Consider the following 20,584-nt stretch of genomic DNA (forward strand, 5'->3'; position numbering starts at 1 on the left):
TACAAAAGTTTTACAAACTTACAAGCAATATAAAGTCTTCTTTCTAGTATGGAACTTCCTTGATATGTTATCGAGGATTCATGATGAGTGAGTTAAGTTCGAGTTGACGTAGGTACAATTTACTTAATAGGGAGCTAGCTAGCTCTGTGGTTTTCTCTGATCAAACGCTGATTTTTTCCACTGATGGCGTTAGGTAATGTTTTCATAAAAGTACTAATGTCTATTGTGAATTCACTGAATTTAAATGGTTTGTAATGTTCGAAATTTATAAATGTTCCTGGTCAAATATCTGAAGAGTCCTGATTAATAAACGTTATAACAATCACAGTTATAGCTTCCTAAGTTTATAGCAAACTAACTATAGCAAACCAATAATATATACTGTTATTAGCACGTCGCATTGGTTATATATACAGGCGTGTGGAGAGTTTCTCGACTTTTCAGCTTATGCAACAATACTGACGCTGCACTAGCGTTTACTTACACACATATATTGTTGATTCTTACATTCGAGAATCTTCTACAATTTTAGAGAATACGTGGTAATTTTGCAATAGAGATTTAATGGTATAAGTTGGGTACATTTCTAAATATAAGTATGATTTAAAACAAATATCGATATTAAAATATATATATATATAATAGTAAATCCGTCACAGTATGCACCTGGGTATTACTACTTATCCATGCGCATGTGCATTATTTTATGTGGCAAGCTAGCAAAAAAACACATAGAAAAGAAGTGGTTCCTTATATAACAACTTCTAATATATAGAAAAGCCAGTGCGTGTTGATAACAATGCATTCCTACAAGGGCTTTTATGTTATTTTGCTTAGCAACAAAAGTATATAAGTTATAATTTTATGCTAAAATTGGTTGAGAATACACACTCTGAAATTGCGATCTAGAATATATCAACCTAATAACCTGAGCACAGCCGGGTACTTTCGCTAGTCATACAATATAGTAAGCACATTATACATTACCACACTACCTAATAGCTCAGAAAGCAAGGGCCACAATGGCCTTTTTAACTGAATTTTACTTCTAGTTACCATCTTCAGTTTTGCAACTGTTGATATATAAGAGGGTACATCTACTAGCTCCAGTTGCCATGTCTAATTATTAGTGTCTAATTGCACCTGTACGGAAGCTGACGTTGACTGCTCAACTAATGGAGATAGCTCTCTTTTGCTTCTAGCTTCCAGCTTGTTTTGGACAGCCAAATAAGTAAGTTCAGCTCTTTTTCCCTCATTAGGTGAGTCAGAATGATTTTATATGACATTTTTGTTGTTCTGTGACTCAAAGATCTTACTCCAGTCTCCTGATCAAGTCAATGTATGAAAACTTTTTCTGTGACATATGAATAAAACATGCTGATGTGCTCCATGTGCTTTCATGCACCTCCTATGAAAATCATATGTCAGCAATCGACCCATCTGCTAGAGTACAAAGTATGAACTAGTCATGCTAGATCCAAGCTGCTTTGGTGCTGCTGGCGTGTTCCAAAGCTATATCTAATCTTCATACTAGTATATCAACATCTATATTATTTTATCATACCACTTCTGTTATCAAGCAGCCTTTTTGCGTTGTTGACAAGTAAATTTGTGTGCATCAGCCTATGCAAACCATAATCACACCATGTATTCCAGTGAACATTTTAAGATGTCTTTTCATGAAGAAAAACCGGACATCAGGTAAGCAAAGAGTAGTATTTCTTGCCTGAACGTGAACATATTTGGTAAATAGTCAATAGTTTTCAGTTTGGTTGCTCTATATGCCATCATAATATACAACTGTTTATTCTTACATGCAGCCACAATTAACAAATGTGGCAAGTGTACACTTGGCAGTCTGTATTAACCATTCTGCTAAACCACGTCATTTGGGGTAATAAAGTGAAGTACACAACATTACCACACTTAACACTTTACCCAACTCAGAGAACACTTTTCTATTGAAACAAACTTCCTGATCGATGCAAGTCTCTTCCAGTGCTTCAAATTATGCTATCCAGTGCTCTCTCCATCACATAAGCTACGGATTGTACCAATATGTTAAGCAAAAGATAATCCTCGACCCACTTCTTGAAATAGTCAGTGGTAGTGAGTATGAGCTAATGATCTCTCTTAGTCTTTAGGAGTAGACTAGTGATATCTGAGGCCCTTCTCTAAAAATGACACCCAGCAGTTCTCTGTTGGACCAGATATATAGACAAAACTGACTAATAATTTTCAAATTACATCCATTTCAAAGGTGCCAAAGCCAGATCGAGGATTGCGATGACGACCTTCATTCTATGAGCAACATTTCCTAGTCACACCAGGAGACACGCCTCTGCACTTATAACCAGTGTGGTAGCATCTCAGTACAATTGTGCGTGGATGGCTGATCAGCTTTTGGCATTAGTTGATCTTGACGTGGAGGATACAACAGAATAAGGCGGTTCATCTAAGGCATCCACAGTAGCTATCACTCAAGGTTTCTTCCTCTTTAATGGCTTGCTGGAATTTACCACTTCGTACCTGGTCATGATAAAAACTGCCTCTGTTAAGATTCCTCACGCCCAGGTGGTACCTCATTATCTCACCATAAGTACCTCAACACAGTTATCCACTAATGTTTGTGATATGTTGCAGACACTGTAGGTAACCATTACCATACAGACATGGATGGTGCTTCTTTTCTGATTTTTAAATCTCACCTGACAGATTGCTCAATTGCCCTTTTGACCATACAAGTAGAGCAGCTTAACCACATATTTGTTCCACTCTTCTTGTTACACCTCATTTAAATGCTCAATGGAATCCTCGACTAGATCAATTAGGCTCAGGATCAAGCACTGGATTAACTGCTCCTGAGTCCAAACATATAAAGCATTTATCTGCCTGAAACATTTCAGAAAATGGTCCAGACCTTCCTTCACCATACTTTCAGCATTGGAAGTGGAAATATGCTTGGTTTCACTCAAAGAATGTATGGTGCTGGCCAAAAACACTACCTTGCAGGTTCTCAAACAATGCTTCACAGAGACATCACCAATGTCATTGGTATAGAGAAATAAGTATTCCCAAGGTCTCTGACACTCAAACAAGCAGTTGGTTCCTTGTCCCTGATGGCAGTTAAAAGTTGCTTTTGGTAGCTGATCCTCAAGCTTTCTGTAACTCCAAGTTTCTTTGTGATCTGTGGTTATCCTGGCAGAATATCTCTTGTCTAGGTTATTCATTGGAAAATAAACATAAATATATATCTAAATATATAACCAAGGTCAAAGTACATAGTTTCGTCGTCGATACGACAAAAATGTATTCCATCTTGTGATATACTGATGACAAGTAAATGTTGACCACTGATAACCAAATGGTATTAAATCTTAATCAAAATTTTGAATCTCTACGTCCTTCCTCCCTTTTTTCCCCATCAATCAAGGATTATGGAGCTACCATTTCATTCTTTGGAGTATTAGATGATTTTTATTTTTATTTTACTGAATAATCCGTCTCCTTCCATTCTTGGCTTACTGACTGATGTGTTCTTTGCCGTAACTTACAGGCTCAAAAAGTGGATCCAGAACACTAAAAGAATTGACTTGAATGAGAATTACATTGAGCAGTGTGTCTTGTATGATGATCATTTCGAACCAGAGATGTTCATTTGTCCCTCTGACAAACACTCGAGCCATATCTACCCTGTTCGAGGTTCCGAACCCTTCACCGAGTGTCAGCACGAAAAGACGAGTTATAGAGCAAGTTTAGCCTCCCTTCAAGAAAAGTAAGTATCCTATCACTCAAGGATTTTGTTTCAAATTTTGCGTTCTTTGTATTTCAGTATGGTGCATTGTACTCTGATAGCCAGCTTGGAACATTGCACATTGACAGATTAATCTATCTTTTTTTTTCAGCTACCATAATTAGCCCAGTAAACAACATGGACTCTCCGAATGTTACCTCCCTCGACAACAACAATTTTTCACAACTGGAAAGCCTGGTGAAATTACCGAGGAAGAAGCTGCAAAAAAGTAAATGCTCTTCAAATGAAGAATTGGCAAATAAAGAAGTACATAGATGCCCAGCAGTCATGATGAATCACAGCCACAGTGGAATAATCAACAAGATGCCTGGCTTGTTTTATCGACCTGCACAGATTAGTTTTTGTGATGTTCTTAGAACTGTAAGAGATTTCATAAACACAAATTCCATAACAGAAGAAATAAAGACTATTTGTTTGACAATATTGTTTCATGGTTGATAAAAGTACGCTTACCCTCTTGAAATATGCTTTTTAGTATTGCAACTCCCCCTCCCCAAAAAAAACTTTTGCAAAGAATTGATTTGAGTCATGAATTTTCTTCCAATGTGATAGATTTGTTAAAGATAAAACTTGGGTTTTCAAAACTTGACAAATATTATATTCTCACCTTTGATGAAATGCCCTTGAAATATCATTTGGATTACGACGAGATATAGAATGAAATAATTGGCTTTGTGGATCATGGATCACAAAGCAAGTAAAAAAAACTTAGCTGACTAGCTTTCGTTTTCATGGTGAGGAATATATTTACTCACTGAAAACAGCCCGTTGTTTTTGTTTTTTCTATGCCAAGGATAACAAACACGAAAAGGGTTCATCCCAACGCTACGATATTGTATCTTTGTTAATAATATTGTAACTGATACGTGCATCACCAATAAGAGTTTGGTTAACAAGAGATTGGGTGTCACCACTGAAAAACCATTCTTTTAGTATAATGATAACAAATACTTTGTCATGTTTGTTCCGTCACATTTACAGTAAAAACCTCAAAAACAATGTACACAAATAATACACTTTTCTTGTTGATGGTAATGTTATTTCTTGGAAGCATATAGGAAAATTATTTGACATTAATTCACGTAAAGGTTTCGAGAACAAGGTTTGCGTCTTGTTTCCAAGTTGACTGCAAAACATGTAATGTTCCCCCTCCCCCTTCTCAAAGTTGAAGGTAAAGACGGGTGCTCAAGTGGTACAGTCTTATCAGCAATCATGAGGTATACTTTTATGGGACACTTGCCCCAGGAGGCTTTTCACATTGCCGTTTTGACTAGTAAAATTGATAAACGTTTGATTCATTGAGCAGTAAAGCACCTCGAAACGCTAATCATTTCAAATAGAGCATTAGGACTGGATCTAGTCACTTACTCTTTCTTAAACAAATGTGCGAGGTGTTTTCATCAATGACGGTAATCGACACATCAAGACTAATCCCGTCCATTACAGGATGACAGGTTTCTATCAACTAGTTATTGGAACTATTGGATGAGTTGAACACCATCGAGAGCCCTAAGAAGGTAGGACTGTCTTGAAAGTTTTCAACAATTCTGCAAGGGGATTTTCAAACAATTCATGTCCAAAATACTTCACCGAATGTTGGAAACATATCACGCTGAATTCTATGTTATCGCCAGCCACGAAGGCAAATTGTCAGTCTGATATTTCCAAACAATCATTGTCTGGCTACTCTTTTAAGAACCAGTTTCCGTTCCTGTGAGTGAAGATTCAGATTCATCTGTAGATCAGTCAATGTCCGATCTGACACCACCATCCAAAACAGAACAATCTATATTATGTCGTAGACTTCCATGTGAGTGAGAACTGTGAGCGTGCCATGAAAAGTGTGAAAACAGGTGAAGTGCCTCAAAACGAACACAGATTCACTTTTTCAAGGAATATGACCATTGTATGGTGGTTTAACTATTCCCACTCCAGACTTTAACCAGTTCTTGATGAAGTGCGAGGAGGTGTTTTTAAACCATTTCCAGCAGTTGACCAAAAGAACAAAATAGCAGAACGAACCAGAAATCAGGTGCTCCTCATTGACTTAATTCAAGGGATCAACATCAAGTTTGAATTCACTCTGTGAGATAATTCGATAGTACATCAAAATGAGAGTGTTCTTGTAAATGAAATTTATCAGTGAAGCACTGTGCGAGAAAAAAGCGTACGAATAAAACAGAGAAACAGAACAAGAAATTCAAGAAACTTTCTTACCAGTGATTTTCAGCTTGAGCTCGAACAATTAAATTGTACTCGATAGAAATTGTACAATTGCCACTAAGAAATATTGGATACAATAGAAATGTACACTATTCAAAGAATATTTGCTATTTTCACTAATTTTTCGCACATGTTATAGTAATTAAACAGGTGTGTATTACTGCGATAATCTGTTGTTAATGATGAAATAATTGTCATTTTTATACACATATATACTGCGTGTATTATAGTTCTACTTAAAATGTACTTGAATTTCTCACTCATCCCTGGTATAATTTCTTATTTCCCATATTTTAACAAATTATGTAACTTAAATATATTTTTTATATTAATAAGGAATAAGTAATAAATAATTAATAAATTGGGACCAACGAACTCACGTGATCTTTTACGTGTTACATTACGATTTTACTGAAAATGCAGAGATGTTTTAGTAAATAAATTAAATAAATAAATTATGATGACCCTACTTAATGAATTTTGAAGTACTCACTGCAGTAGCCAGGCAACATTATAATAATCATAGTTATTACTATTATTAAAATAATGTTGTCTTCTGACTGCATCATAATTATATTATCATATCACTGCCTATATATCATTTTTCATTCATGAAATATCGTCAATTAGTTTTATATTCGTGTCAACTAAAGTGCGGGTAAGTAGCCCGTAGTAGTGGTGGGTGAAAGACCATAACGACAGGCGGCGCTAGCGAGCCCTTGTGTAATCTCAGGAGGCGTGCTCTGTCCTTGTAGTTGTTTTTTACTCTATACTAATCTTTAGACTTGTAATAAGTTTATTCGTTACCCATTCAAGCCACCTCTAAACTTTTTTAGGGTCAAAGTGTGTTCCTCATTATCAAATTATAGTAAACATTATTAATTCTCTTACTTCATGATATAAAAATGTTTTTGTTTTTTTAACGTGACTTTGGTCACGTTTCGTGTATTTACTGCAGGTGATCTTCTTGCTTATTTGGACTGATAGAGTGCGCTACTGAAAGGCAAATACTTAGTCAAAGTTTATATATATACTAATATAAAAATGGAGAGCTTTGAACAGAAAATCGTCAAATTGAAAGAAATTATCAAGAATACTAAGTTATTTTTTATTTTGTGCAACATAATCATAGGGGTAAGTTTATGAGCATGTTTTATTTCGTGTAATATAGACATATGGGTAAGTTTCATGTTTTAGCACGGATTAGCAGTGTAATCTAGCGTATCGAGTGTTAAACAGACACGTATCGCTCGCCATCCTAAAGGCAGAAGCACAAAACTTGATATTGTAATCAAACGTTCTACGTTATTTTTTCGGTGTAAAGAAAATTCACCATTTCTATCTACTTCGCTCTATGAAACCATGTTTTAATACTTTTAAAAAGCTTTAAGAGCAAGTATCACTCTGTTAATCGCACGTTATAAAAGTTGCAGTGCTAGTACTTTGTACGGTAATTAAACATAGTCCCTACTAGTACGTTAATAACAACGCTATTTAATTAATAGGGAAAATCCCTCATACTTACCTACTTTGATACAAGTCCCCTCCCCCCAGTAGCACAGCGGTATGTCTGCGGACTTACAACTCTAGAAACCGGGTTTCGATACCCGTGGTGGGCAGAGCACAGATAGCTTATTGTGTAGCTTTGTGCATAATTACAAACAAACAAACTTTGATACAATTGTTATGTTACAATTATGTTACGTTACATAATAACGTGCAACATTTACTGGTAAAAGGTTTTTAAGTAAAAATATTTTGCTTATTTTTTATTTTTGCGTCTAGAATTTCTAAGTTTTGTAGATATACAGTATCTCATTTCCCTTTTTATAACATGACATTTATAAAATATCATTTGCGGTGGATATAGGTTAACAGTGCCTATGAACAAGACGCCACTGCCTTGACCGTTCCAGGTTTGAGAGCTTCTAAGACTATTTTGATAACTTTTTTTTTTTCATTTATATTCTATAGACGTAGGCTAAGAGGCTATCTCCAAAAATTCAAATCGTTTTATCAAAATTGTGCGGATAGTTCCAATATAAGGAAAACATAGAATCATACGATGTAGGTATGGTAAGTCTGTTGGGAATTACCATGAAGTCGGTCATACATAATATAAAAAAGGTAAGCATATTTCAAGATGGTCTCTCCCTGTTACCACTTTTTTCTTTTTTTGCAAATTATTCTATTTGTTATTATATTTAGAGGAGTTTTTTTTTCAGTTATCATAAATTTCAAATGTTCTTTTCTTTCTGTAACTTGTTGCATTTAGTGTCACACAATATTTATTTTATATTTTAATCAAATTTTAATCTGTTTTGTTTAGTACATTTCCTTATGATTTCTTCTGTTCATTATTATGCTTAAACATGGCTTCTGTTTTAGAGTTTAGATTTAACTTATTCTTGTGCATTTTGTTTGTTTTTTTCGTTTATTATCACTGGATTTTAGTGTAATTTTTCATTATCATTTAGATTATTTTCATTCTATGTAGATATTATTATACTAACAATTACTGTTTTTTACAAGGTGTTTGCATTGGTTCAGTTTGGAACAGGACTAGCAATCCGAGAAGAACAGTTGGAACTGAAATCTAGTGAACGCCTGACCGTCAACCATATTACCATCGGTGCCATTATAGCAGTCGCGGCTGGTCCGTTTAGTTTCCTACTATGTATTTGGGGGATATACGTCATGAAACATAAAAAACTCTTCCTAAGTGTAAGTTGATATTACTATACGTAAACAGACTATAAAATAAACTTTCTTTAAAGCTCCCAAGCAAATGAACTATTAAACATGTAACACTAGTTGTTTTAAACAAAATATACTCATAGTTATTTGAGATAAAGTGCTTAATGGAGAAGGTTCTTTCTTAAAATAAACACACGTATATACGGATACAGGTTTAATAAACAAATGTTTGACTACACATGAAAGTGTCGAAACTATGAACTAGTGGTTCTCTAAGACTAGATCTAAACTTTAGATTACTTTGGACGGTATTTGCCTACTATTATAATGTTCTTTCTGTTCTCGCGCTTGTACCATACAGGAACTTAGTCATTTGTTGAAATAGAGAACGGGTGCTAGGTGATTTATATGCAGATTCTATTCAATGCTGTACACGCCTTGATCTTGTTTTCTGAACTTATGTTTTTCCTTTAAGAATACAAATGCCCCCAAAATATTTTAGGTTTGTTAGATGGCCAAGCAAGTAGCTTCTTTTCTAAGTATATTGATCAATCGTCTTCAAAGTTTAAAAATTCTATAACTTAATTAATTATAAACGTTTCACTGAGCACTATCCTTAGTTTCCGACATGACTGGGCATGGCCTAATTGTGTATCGGAAGGTCCCAGATTCAAGCCTAGATACCCCGCAGAACATGCTCATACTTTCAGCTATGAAGGTATTATAACTGTGACATCCGATCCTATTATTCGGTTAATAGTAGCCATGTAGAGGGGCGGATCCTGTTGACTACTTTAACTTACACTCCCCGTGACTGTCAGTTAAAAATTAGAACTTAGTAGATTCGACTGTATACTGAACGAAATGCAATATAGGTTGAAAAGAATAAATACCAAACCAATTTCACACAGTGTTGTTAAGTGCTTAGCTAGATATTTTCTATGGTGAAACATAATTTGTCAGCAATTTGTTTGCAGTATAATAAATCAATTTTGCCTACAGCTTAGACCTCTTTTATGCTGTTAAAACATTTAGATTTAAAATACAAATAAACTAATGATACAAACATTGTTAATGTTCCAGGCGTTTATCGTATCAATATGTCATGCTTACTTGAGTGTCCCCCCCCTCTCCCAGTGGTACAGTATTAAGTGTGAAACTTATAACACTAAAAACTGATACCAATGGTGGGCACAGCACATATAGACCATTGTATTGTTCTGTGCTTAACCACAAACAAATACTTGAGAGTTTACAGAAATGTATTTACATAATCACAATAAATGATGTCCTTAGAGAATATTGTTAAAGGCTGGTCAAATTAGAAATCGTAATAAATTAAAATGTAAAAATTAATTCTTCTGTTTATATTTTCTTGGAGGTGGGGGAGTTCTGTTAGCAAGTGGTATTAAATTCATACAGAAATACCTAACACGAAATTCTCGAGAAAACCATCTAAAGCAAGAATTTATCCAAAGAAAAAATAACTATTAGAAATATTATTAAAACATCCCACACACTATTAGAACGAGATATAAATAGAATCTATAGCAGAACGCTAATAATTAAAACACATAGTTAGCGTTGGGATAAGAACTTTCAGTTTTGGATCATTACATTCTGGAAAAAAAACACGTGAATTTCAGTCTTTCAAAAAACTGTTTGTATATCAGATCAGATACTATGAAACAAAGAACGATAACCGTCTTCTGATACCGAAATCTCGGTTTGGTTCTTTGTTTACTCAACTGTCTTATCTTTAGTCATCATTTATCATTTCCTAACAGCCACATATCATTAAAAGAAAAAGTAAAATATGCCATTTTTTATGTATGTTTAGATTTTTTAAATAACCCTTTTTTCCATTAAGGTCGTTATTTGTAATATTTCATTATCCTTTTTTTTCTTTTAATAACCTTATTTAATGAGGGAAATACTGATATCTACCAGTAACACTTTATTACATGAGAAAAATGCAAACATCCAGCAATAACACATTGTCAAGTTAGACCATTTCTTGGCTATATCACACCTTGCTTCTTATTTACACTGGTATATGTGCTTTTTGGCGCGTGATAACATCACTAGTTTGATACAACGTGACCGCAAAATTAAACTTATGTTTTGTACCCACTCAGTGGTATAAGATCATTTGTATGCTATTGCAAGTGTCTACACATCTCTGTGTTATTTCCGTGTCCTTTAGAGAGCTGTTTGCTCTGAAAACAACCAAACAAACAGAAAGCTATTTTAGTAGTTGTCAAGTGCGATTAACAAGCCACCTTCTCAAACAGTTGGAACTAACCAAGAAGGCGATATAGCTTTTACCTCTTGGTCAGCTTATTCTTCCATCCCTGGCATATATCGGGGTCAGTCTTCATCACCTTTATCGACCTCCTGATTTTCTTGGATATTTTTCCCGCTTTTGTTTGTCAGTTTCACTAAGTGATATGAAAGAGGAATGTAAAAATTCCTTAAAAGTCTTGGTTAACCAGTCATTAGCTGGGAATTTTGCATTAATTAGTTTAAAACCATTAATTTTGTAGGTTGTTTTAATTTTGCATATGCTTTATTCTTAAATAATGTATGATTCGTGAAAATGTTAAAAATATTCCAATAAGCCTAGAAAACCGTCAATGAAACTTAAGACATACTGTATTAAGTTTTTAAACCTGTGCATTACTTGAAAAAACTGGCAATGAAGTGCAGGGGTCTTACAGTTTATGTATTCCATATCGGTATAGATTTCCTGGTGAAACTTCATATTAAGGAATTATATCATATCATACATACATTTCCATTGAAAAACATTTTGAATTAAATAGATGAAACAATTTATCTTGTGACTGTATTACATTTATAACTTCTGCGATGTTCAATGCCATCATTAACTGAGATTTTTATGCTTTTTCAAACAAAATAGAATCATATACATATATATATGTGTGTGTGTGTGTGTGTGTGTTTGTGTGTATTCGTGATATTTCTTATTGTTAATGTTCTGATGATCAGTGTATTCATATCTTTGAATATAGTGTCCGGAAACTATACACCACATTAACCCTATTTTTAGAATCACGTTTTTGTACGTAAGAAAGAAAAAAACCTTAAGAGCTATATACATCTTATATTGTTTAGACATGATTATTTTAGCTATTTTTCCATATAAAAATAAGATGGTGTTTGTGGTGTCACTACAATAATGCAAAAAATTATAAAAAAACCTCAAGAGGTTTCCACAAACGAGCTTATAATTCACCTATATATAGCTATCAAATGTAGGAGACACTTGGATAATGTAGTTAGATAGAGGTTATTTTTTTCTGCCTTTGGTTGTAAAGCATTTTTCCAAATGAAGTTCCAAATGTTTAATTAGAAAATTAAAGTTACTGTTTTGATATTTGATTGAATGAATTTATTGCAAGCTGGAATTACTAGTATAAAACACACGAGCTCGCTGGGGCTTACAGGCATCCTTATGACATACAGAGGCCCCAATGTGATGGTTAAACCACTCCATTGTCTTCAAGTGTTTCTATAACTACCCAAAGGGGGAGCTTGTACCCGAAAAACAAACCCCGTTAGGACACCCGCTAGTGGTACCTGAACACATATGCCATGTTAGGTCCCATTAGATTGTGAGGAGAGGGTATGAACACAGTTTCAAAAAAAGAACCGGAAAGACAAAATTCAGTGCCAAATGCAGATTCAGCTACCCTGAAAGCAAACTCATTGATTCCACGACATGAATCAATACAGGATATGTATAAATATAATAGCATTATTAGTATAGGGTACTCGGAATTTTTTAAGACCATTTTGTATTAAGCAGTTGTTACTGGTACTTCGGTCATCAAGTGTAGCTATAACCCTCTTTACCTTCTTTATTGTATTTCCATATAAGAGTAAAGCCTTCTTTTATATCAACATATGAAGTTCGTATCAACATCCAAACCTTTCTTTTCTTCATAAATCTTTTTATAGCACACCGTTGCCATTGTAGTTCAGATATTTAGGAAAGTGTTTTTATTCCAAAAATATTTTGAAGTTAAAACTTTGATATTAGTTTGTAAATATTAATAATGTTCTCTCGTATCGGCCAGTTCTGTTAGAAATTAATTGTTTCCTTGGGGGGGAGGGGGCGTGCTTGTGATGAACGTACCACATGTTACTTCGATCCGAGTGACCCAAGAATTGGCCGTGAATGCTATTGGCTATCTGCTCTCCATTTAATCTATCAAATGAAACTAAGGATGGTTAACACAGATAGCCGTTCATTAGGCTTGCGCGAATATTTGAAATAAACATTTTTTTTTTACTGTTTTCATTTTTCCATCAGTTTCATTTATTGCTTTGAATTGTCTAATAATAAAAAAAAATTAAATCCTCTAATGACCGACCTATCAGTAAAATATCAAAAAAGTTATGTTTAGGTAATATTTGGGTTTATTTCCGAAATCAGTAGTTTCATTATTTCACAAAATATGAAGACAGATTCATCTTTACATTCCAAATACATCTTTCAGCCAGAACATTTCCCAAAATATTAAAATTTAATTCGAAAAAAAACATATGTCTTATTGTCAAACATTGTTTGTATCTTAATAAAATCATGCAACACCTAATCAATAGTACAAAGTTGCATCGTGATGATACAGCACATAATCAATATTACAAGTTATATTGTTCTAAATGTGAAATATTTCAGACTGTTATCACAATAAATAGACTTAAACACTATAATTTCTACCAAACAAATATTATTTAACCTAATTGTTTTATTTTTTGGTTAAACACAAAGCTGCACAATAGGATATCTGTGCTGTGACGTTTGGTTTGTGACGTTATAAGCCTATAGCCTTATCGCTGGGCCACTGGAAACATTTAACCTAAGCCTACAAATTATTTAATTGTTAACTTAAACTATCAAATCGTTTAGAAACTCATTTATAAAATACCTGAACAAATGTTTATCATATTCTATAGTATTGACAGAAGTAATTTGGTTAATAATGGCTAGAATAGTCGATATTATTTCTTTGAACAATTAAGTCACCTTAAATAAATATTTTTTTTATCAATTATTTCAATATTTTTGTCTTCTAATAAATCCTATAATTGATTTGTTTTATTTTTCACTTTTCCAGTACACCTTGCTTCTGATTCCTGTTGTTGCGGAAATCACATTGTGTGTGTTTGTTTGGAAATACTCCACTGGTGAAATGGTATGTTGATTTACTCAATATTGACATAGCAATAGCTCTTAGCTTCTGTTTGTGTTATTTGGTTCAACGAAAAGATGTATATAGCTGGTTATCTGCAGTGATTATTGAGTCTATTAGAAAGTTACCTTGAGACTGAAATTGTGAGATATTAGTTTATTAAGCTTGTTAGTCAGTCATTTCAGTGGTGTGATTACTGACTTTATGTTTCAAGGAAGAAATTTTGTTTGTCATTATTTGACATATTTTTGGATATTTCAGCCACTATCTTGAAACCTAATGGCACAAAATAAAAGAACATCAATACTTCCACAGACTATTATATAAAAACTGTTTGATACATCATAGGTTTTGAAGGTACGTGATTCAAAATATTATATTTTAAAAAACAAATGTAGGCATCATTTTTAAGATGGCGACTGCCTAACTATTCAAATGTCATGATAGTTTACTCTCAACGTGATCTAGCTATATAGTACTGAACGAAGAAGACCATAACACTCATACATTTCAGTTTTAACTAAAGAAACACAGACATAAATTACGAATTAATTGAGGAACAGGAGAAATCAATCTAAATGAACAGAAAATTATGCTACTTTTTTCTAGCGACGGAAAAATTACTCTATAAGAAGAAAAATGGAGATTTTCTCATGACATAGTCAAAAATCTCATTTATTAACCTCTTTGTTGATCAAACTCTAGAGCAAAAGATCATAGACATCAAGTAATTCGTAGAATCACTAGCATCACTAAAAATGAAGCAGAATTGAATAGCTTCTTCTTGATCACACCTGAGCTCATCGGCCTTGTCAATAAATTCTAGCTGCAGTAAAACCATGCCACTGGAAGTGAGTTGTTGTCAATACATTCCAGCTGCAGTAGAGCCATGCCACCGTAAGTGAGTTATTGTCAATACATTCCAGCTGCAGTAGAGCCATACCACTGAAAGTGAGTTATTTGTCAATACATTCCAGCTGCAGTAGAGCCATACAACTGGGAGTGAGTTGTTGTCAATACATTCCAGCTGCAGTAGAGCCATACCACTGGAAGTGAGTTGTTGTCAATAAATTCCAGCTGCAGAAGACCCATGCCACTGGAAGTGAGTTATTGTCAATAAATTCCAGCTGCACTAGAGCCATACCACTGGAAGTGAGTTGTTGTCAATACATTCCAGCTGCAGTAGAGTCATACCACTGGAAGTGAGATGTTGTTATCATCAAAAGAGACACTATCAACTCATTGGAATAAAATATACGCAGATCTTCAGAAATAGAGGAAAACATTAATGGTGATATTTTGAAACACCGTGGTGGAAAGTTCCTCATTGTACAAATAGTGGTTGTGAAAATTGTTCCACCTATGGTAGTTCTCGAAGCAGTAAAGATAGACATAATTTTCCACATTAATATGTGTCAGGTTAAATTTCTGGAGATCATTTCCTGCAAACTAATTCCAGAAAATAACGATCTGCGGTAGAATTGACAAGATGGCAAAACAAAAAGATCAGTAGTTCGATGAACATTAAAGTTGTACAATGAAAAACTTTACTCACACACACATTGAAACTCAAAAAAAAAGAAGAAGACGAAGAAAAGGTATGTTTCATATATTTTCTAACATTTAGAAGAGTTTCATTGGCGTATGTGAGATATCAACGTATTCTAATAGACCCTATCTATTTGATTCTGAGATTGTAGAGCACAATCACGAGGAAGCAGATACAATGATCATGTTTCATGTACTCCACACTGACAACAAGATAACACCATTCGTCACATTAACGTTCACTCTTGTGATAGTGACGTTTTCATCCTTCTGATGGATTTTCTCCCAAACAGCCATTTCCATAGTGAACTCACAGACAGGAAAAACATACACGAGATATGCTCGACGAGAGATCATTGAAACTTCAGAGAAGAAATTAATAACAACATATCTTAGTCTCGAATCCGAACATGAGATCACAGCCTTTCATAAGCATCTTTAAAAAAAATTGAAGAAGATCTGATTTATCACTTCTATGAGTTGGAACTGTAGAAATACGTTACCTATGGAATGGAGTATATACCAAGATAAGAAAAAATCAGGATGGTGGACGAGTTATAATGGGGATGTTTTAGGACCAAAACGTTACCACCAGGTTTTGGGGCATTGAACCCAATATTAAAAAATATCAATTTAAAAGCAATAATGAGCAAAGGCAACAATCAACCAAGACTGCTAATCCTCTCTTTTCTTGAAAACGTATGGAAAATAGCAATAGAAGAAACAGTTGTTCCAACAAAATATTTCAATATACTAGCTCCACAAGCAGCGACTGACTCGTCAAATGTGACTGTAGAGTACAGTGTTTCAGTAAGAGTAACTTTTCAGGAAAACCTTCCTTGCATAGCACTGTACAAGAGTAGTGACTGCAAAATCACAACAGACAATAATATTTTCAGAAGTAGAGAAAACGAAATCAAATAGCTATAAATAGGAATTCCTTATGCTTCAATAATAATGTGAATGTTGCAATAGAAAATGGGCCTGGCATGACCTAATGGTTTGGGCACTCGACTCGCAATCTGTGTTTTCGAATACCACCACCTAACATGTTCGCCCTTTCAGATTTGAGAACGTTATAATGTGACAGTCAGTTCAACGTTTCCTTGATAAAGAGTAGGCCAAGAGTTAGCGGTGGGTAGTGTTGACTAATTGCACTCCTTTTAGTTTATCATTTCAAAATTAGGGAGAGCTAGCGCAAATAACCCTTGAGTATTTTTGCGCAAAATTCAACAAACAAACAAATCAATGGAAAATTATGTTCATTAAGAATATGAATCAGTGATTATAATGCTAATAAAGTTACTTTTTTAACTCAAGTGCATTTATTGGAGGTATGTGTGAGAGTCAAACACATTTATAGTATTTTGCTTACTGAAATATTAATATGTTATGTTTTAAAAGAGATTGTCTTGACCTTTGACCATCAAGCTCCTTAGTGATATTGAAAATGGCTATACTAGTGGTTTTGAAAATTTAATTTTGGAATCCTTAACTCCAAACGTTACTAATATATCAATAAAAATGGAAGAAGAATGGTAGCCTGCATCATATAAGTGAAGTTAAGCCAACTGCTTTAAACGAAGAGACTAATGCTTCCAACCCACTGGTTTTGTAAAACTATATGTTTGCGACACCAACCTGCTTTCAGACAGAAGTCAAGTGTGATCTGAATAAATAAGTTAAACCTTTTATGCTTTCACAATTAACTACAGAAGTGTGTTCACGTCGCCATCACAAAAAATATGTCACTGCATTACAACTAAATGTATCTAAGATAAAATTATTATATAATTACTATATTACTTACAAATAATATCAAGATGAAACTTTCAGTAATATCAGCTAATACCAGAAATAGTTCAACCGTACAAGCCAAGTATACTTCAAAATTCAAATTACTTGAAAACTACACAATTTTTTTCATTCTTAATGAATACGTAATCGTAACGAAAACTTGATCACACAATCTGTCAATATTCCAGTTGCATCAAGAGCAAAATATCCCTACAGAAATATCAGTAAAAACAATGGATACAACATATTTCTCACCTAATATGATGTAGATTATCATTACGAAAGTACACTGTAACTAATATTCCAATTTCTAACAAAGCTGAAAATATCTCTTACCAGAATTGAGAAATGTCAGAACCACCACCATGTTTCTCTTTCAGTGTGTTCCAAGTCCGTGTGATATTAAGAAATGTCTGAACCACCACCATGTTTCTCTTTCAGTGTGTTCCAATTCAGTGTGATATTAAGAAATGTCAGAACCACTACCATGTTTCTCTTTCAGTGTGTTTCAAGCTAGTCAGTGTGATATTAAAAAATGTCAGAACCATCACCATGTTTCTCTTTCAATGTGTTCCAAGCTAGTCAGTGTGATATTAAGAAATGTCAGAACCACCGCCATGTTTCTCTTTCAGTGTGTTCCAAGCTAGTCAGTGTGATATTTACCGTTCATGAACATTGTTCTGCTGCACATATTATGATCGTTTACATAATTATCATCAACAGTTGAGAAAGATTAACTGTCAGCTTCTAAGTCTTATTTCACACCCCAGCTGTTCTAGCTTTGTATGTCGTTTGTATCACAAGTTCTGTTCAAAAGAATTCTGCTACCACTCAGCTGCATATATTAAGCAATTATTTCAAAACATCAGAACAATGTCTTGCAACCAGACATCACTCAGTAGTTCTGAAAGTAAGTGTTAAAATGTTTTTCAACTTTTGGTCTTTCAATCAACCAACTAACTTAAAAATACAATAATTGAGCAGTTATCACACAGCATACTGAAAACGTTTCAATGTGAGCTGTCATTCAATAGTTTGAAACAAGAAACGTCATTTCTTTACCGTTATTAATATTTGAGTCAACAGGTTATCCATTTTTGCTCAAGCAATTTATTCCAGCCTTAATAATTAGATCATTGCAGTATAATGAAGCTTTCATTCAACTACTCCATAATTACCGGATATGCAGTATCAGTTTCCTCCTCCTTATCAAGATCATAATGGTACAGTACTCTTGTCATCAGAGGCAAACTGCTTCTCTTCTTTTGATTCTTGGAGTAACCGGTAGATATGAGGCTATTAATGATGCAATCTTTAAGCATGTAAATATTTTTGATGCACTTACTCACATCATACACTACTGTGTCTCGTAGCTCACCTCATTAAGTTGTTAGCATAGAAGATAAAGACCAGTCCAGTCAGATCTGAGTTACTTACTAGCTGCAGGGGCATACCATAGCTAGAAGTTTTGCATAATCCATCCCTACCCATTATCTGACCAGTAATTTGGGATATATAATTATGTATTCTATACGCTCCTGTATAATTAATGGCATCATCCAGCATGAATGGACAGCCTTGATGAGGATAACCACCAACTGTGCTTCAACCATAGTAATCTTTAAACCCTGGAATGTGTCTTCAAATTCGTTAATCCTCAGGAAGTGTGTATTAGTAACTATTCTGGAGAAACTGCTATAAATTGTTGAAAGACATTATGAAATCTTGAAAGCTGTAGACTTTTTATTTAGCCTCAGGCTGGTGCCAGTTCTTGACCACTGCAATGTTCACAGAATCAATAGGCACTTCATCTCTTCACACTAAATGACCAAGAAAGTTCATTCACATGCACATAAATGCATACATTATCAAGGCCTCTGAAACAACGTGAAATGTGTCATAAAATGTTAGTTTTTTATTTACATTGTTGAGATTTCTCTACCATTGCAGTCCTCTAAATGTACATTAACAAACTCCTTGTGCGATATATTTATTCGTGTGTGTTTCAACTTCTTATTTTAGCACAATCCTCAACTAGAGACTTCTGTTACTCTGGAAACTGTATGTTTGTTTTCGGATCAATTAAAGTGGCTGTGACACTAGGTTCTTTTAGTTTACGTCCATTTTATCTTCTTTACCGTGCCAATAATCATACCAGCTGCGAGCTGAAAAGCTGAATGTCCACAGTTAAATAGTCACACTGGTACACCACAAGCGCTTGAACATAATAGTGTTCGAGTAAGTGCAGTCTGCGTTTTAAACAGATAGTAATTTAAAACAGTATATATCATGTATTGGTTTTATCATAGCAGCAGATTGGAAAAAATGCATTATATTTCATCCATAACACACCAAAGGATCCCATTCGCATCTTCAATAGTACAGCTACGTCCGTCTTAGCACTGTTCTTGGGTTCAGTAGTAAAATAAATATATTTGTCAACCTAAACAATGTCATAATATTAAAGGATAGATACTAAACCATGAAATTAGATAAAAATGTAAATTAAACGAAAGTTTGGGAAAAGAATTTCAAGAGACTTATTTATAGCTAAATAAAAATTCATGGGGACTATAATGATCCTATATGTTTTATTGATATACAAAATAAATTATTGGTTGAAACATTTAGAAAAACTAAATCAACTAACAAAAGATCAAATAGATAACACTTTTCTTAACTTCCATAATAGCGTCATTTTTAAGTTTTTGGATTATGTCTTAAGTGAAATCGAAAAGAAAGTGTTATCCCGTGGTTAAAACTTTGTGATTCTTCTTACATTTTGAGGGTTATCTGTTATTTTTCGATCAATTAGTACAAAAAACTATGGGATAAAAATTATTTAGTAGCCTTAGAGTTTAAACAAGTGGAATAGCTCTTTTATTGTCAAAGAGCTATAATTTTAAACATAAGTCACATAGTCTTAACAAATAATTGTTAGTATTAAAGAAACTAATAAAAATAGCTATATTATACCTTATAAAAGCTTTGGAATAAGACTGACTATATTTCTAAAATGTATAACATTTTAAATTATGATACTAAAATTAGAAAGATATCCCACAATGACAAAAAAACAACAAAATAACGAATTATTTAATTCAACTAATAAAGAGGTCAATTAATTATACAAGAAGAATATGCTAGAATAAGACCACCAAAACACATAAAATATTGTCCACTCGACCAATAGTTTCTGATATAGTCATTGGTGTACTTTGGTGACAGATTTTCTTGTAGCCAGATTTTGTTAAACAAGACCGGTGTCTGTAGGTTTACTTTC

General features: G+C 33.9%; 1 protein-coding gene across 3 annotated transcripts in view; it reads left to right on the forward strand.

Moving 5' to 3' along the window:
• The first annotated feature begins 6,882 nt into the window (after positions 1–6,882).
• Positions 6,883–20,584, forward strand: part of LOC106460289 (leukocyte surface antigen CD53-like) — a 27,327-nt gene continuing 13,625 nt past the window's right edge. Inside the window, exons 1-3 of one of the 3 annotated variants that reach the window (XM_022386973.1) lie at positions 6,883–7,171; positions 8,570–8,761; positions 13,882–13,959. In XM_022386973.1, the coding sequence (XP_022242681.1) occupies positions 7,082–7,171; positions 8,570–8,761; positions 13,882–13,959 (360 nt within the window). In that variant the 5' untranslated portion in view covers positions 6,883–7,081. Of the gene's footprint in view, positions 7,172–8,014; positions 8,165–8,569; positions 8,762–13,881; positions 13,960–20,584 lie in introns of those variants that run through there. The other 2 variants (XM_022386971.1, XM_022386972.1) reach the window with 2 other exon arrangements.

Source organism: Limulus polyphemus, unplaced genomic scaffold (assembly GCF_000517525.1).
Source record: "Limulus polyphemus unplaced genomic scaffold, Limulus_polyphemus-2.1.2 Scaffold743, whole genome shotgun sequence".
NCBI classification, from domain to species: domain Eukaryota; kingdom Metazoa; phylum Arthropoda; class Merostomata; order Xiphosura; family Limulidae; genus Limulus; species Limulus polyphemus.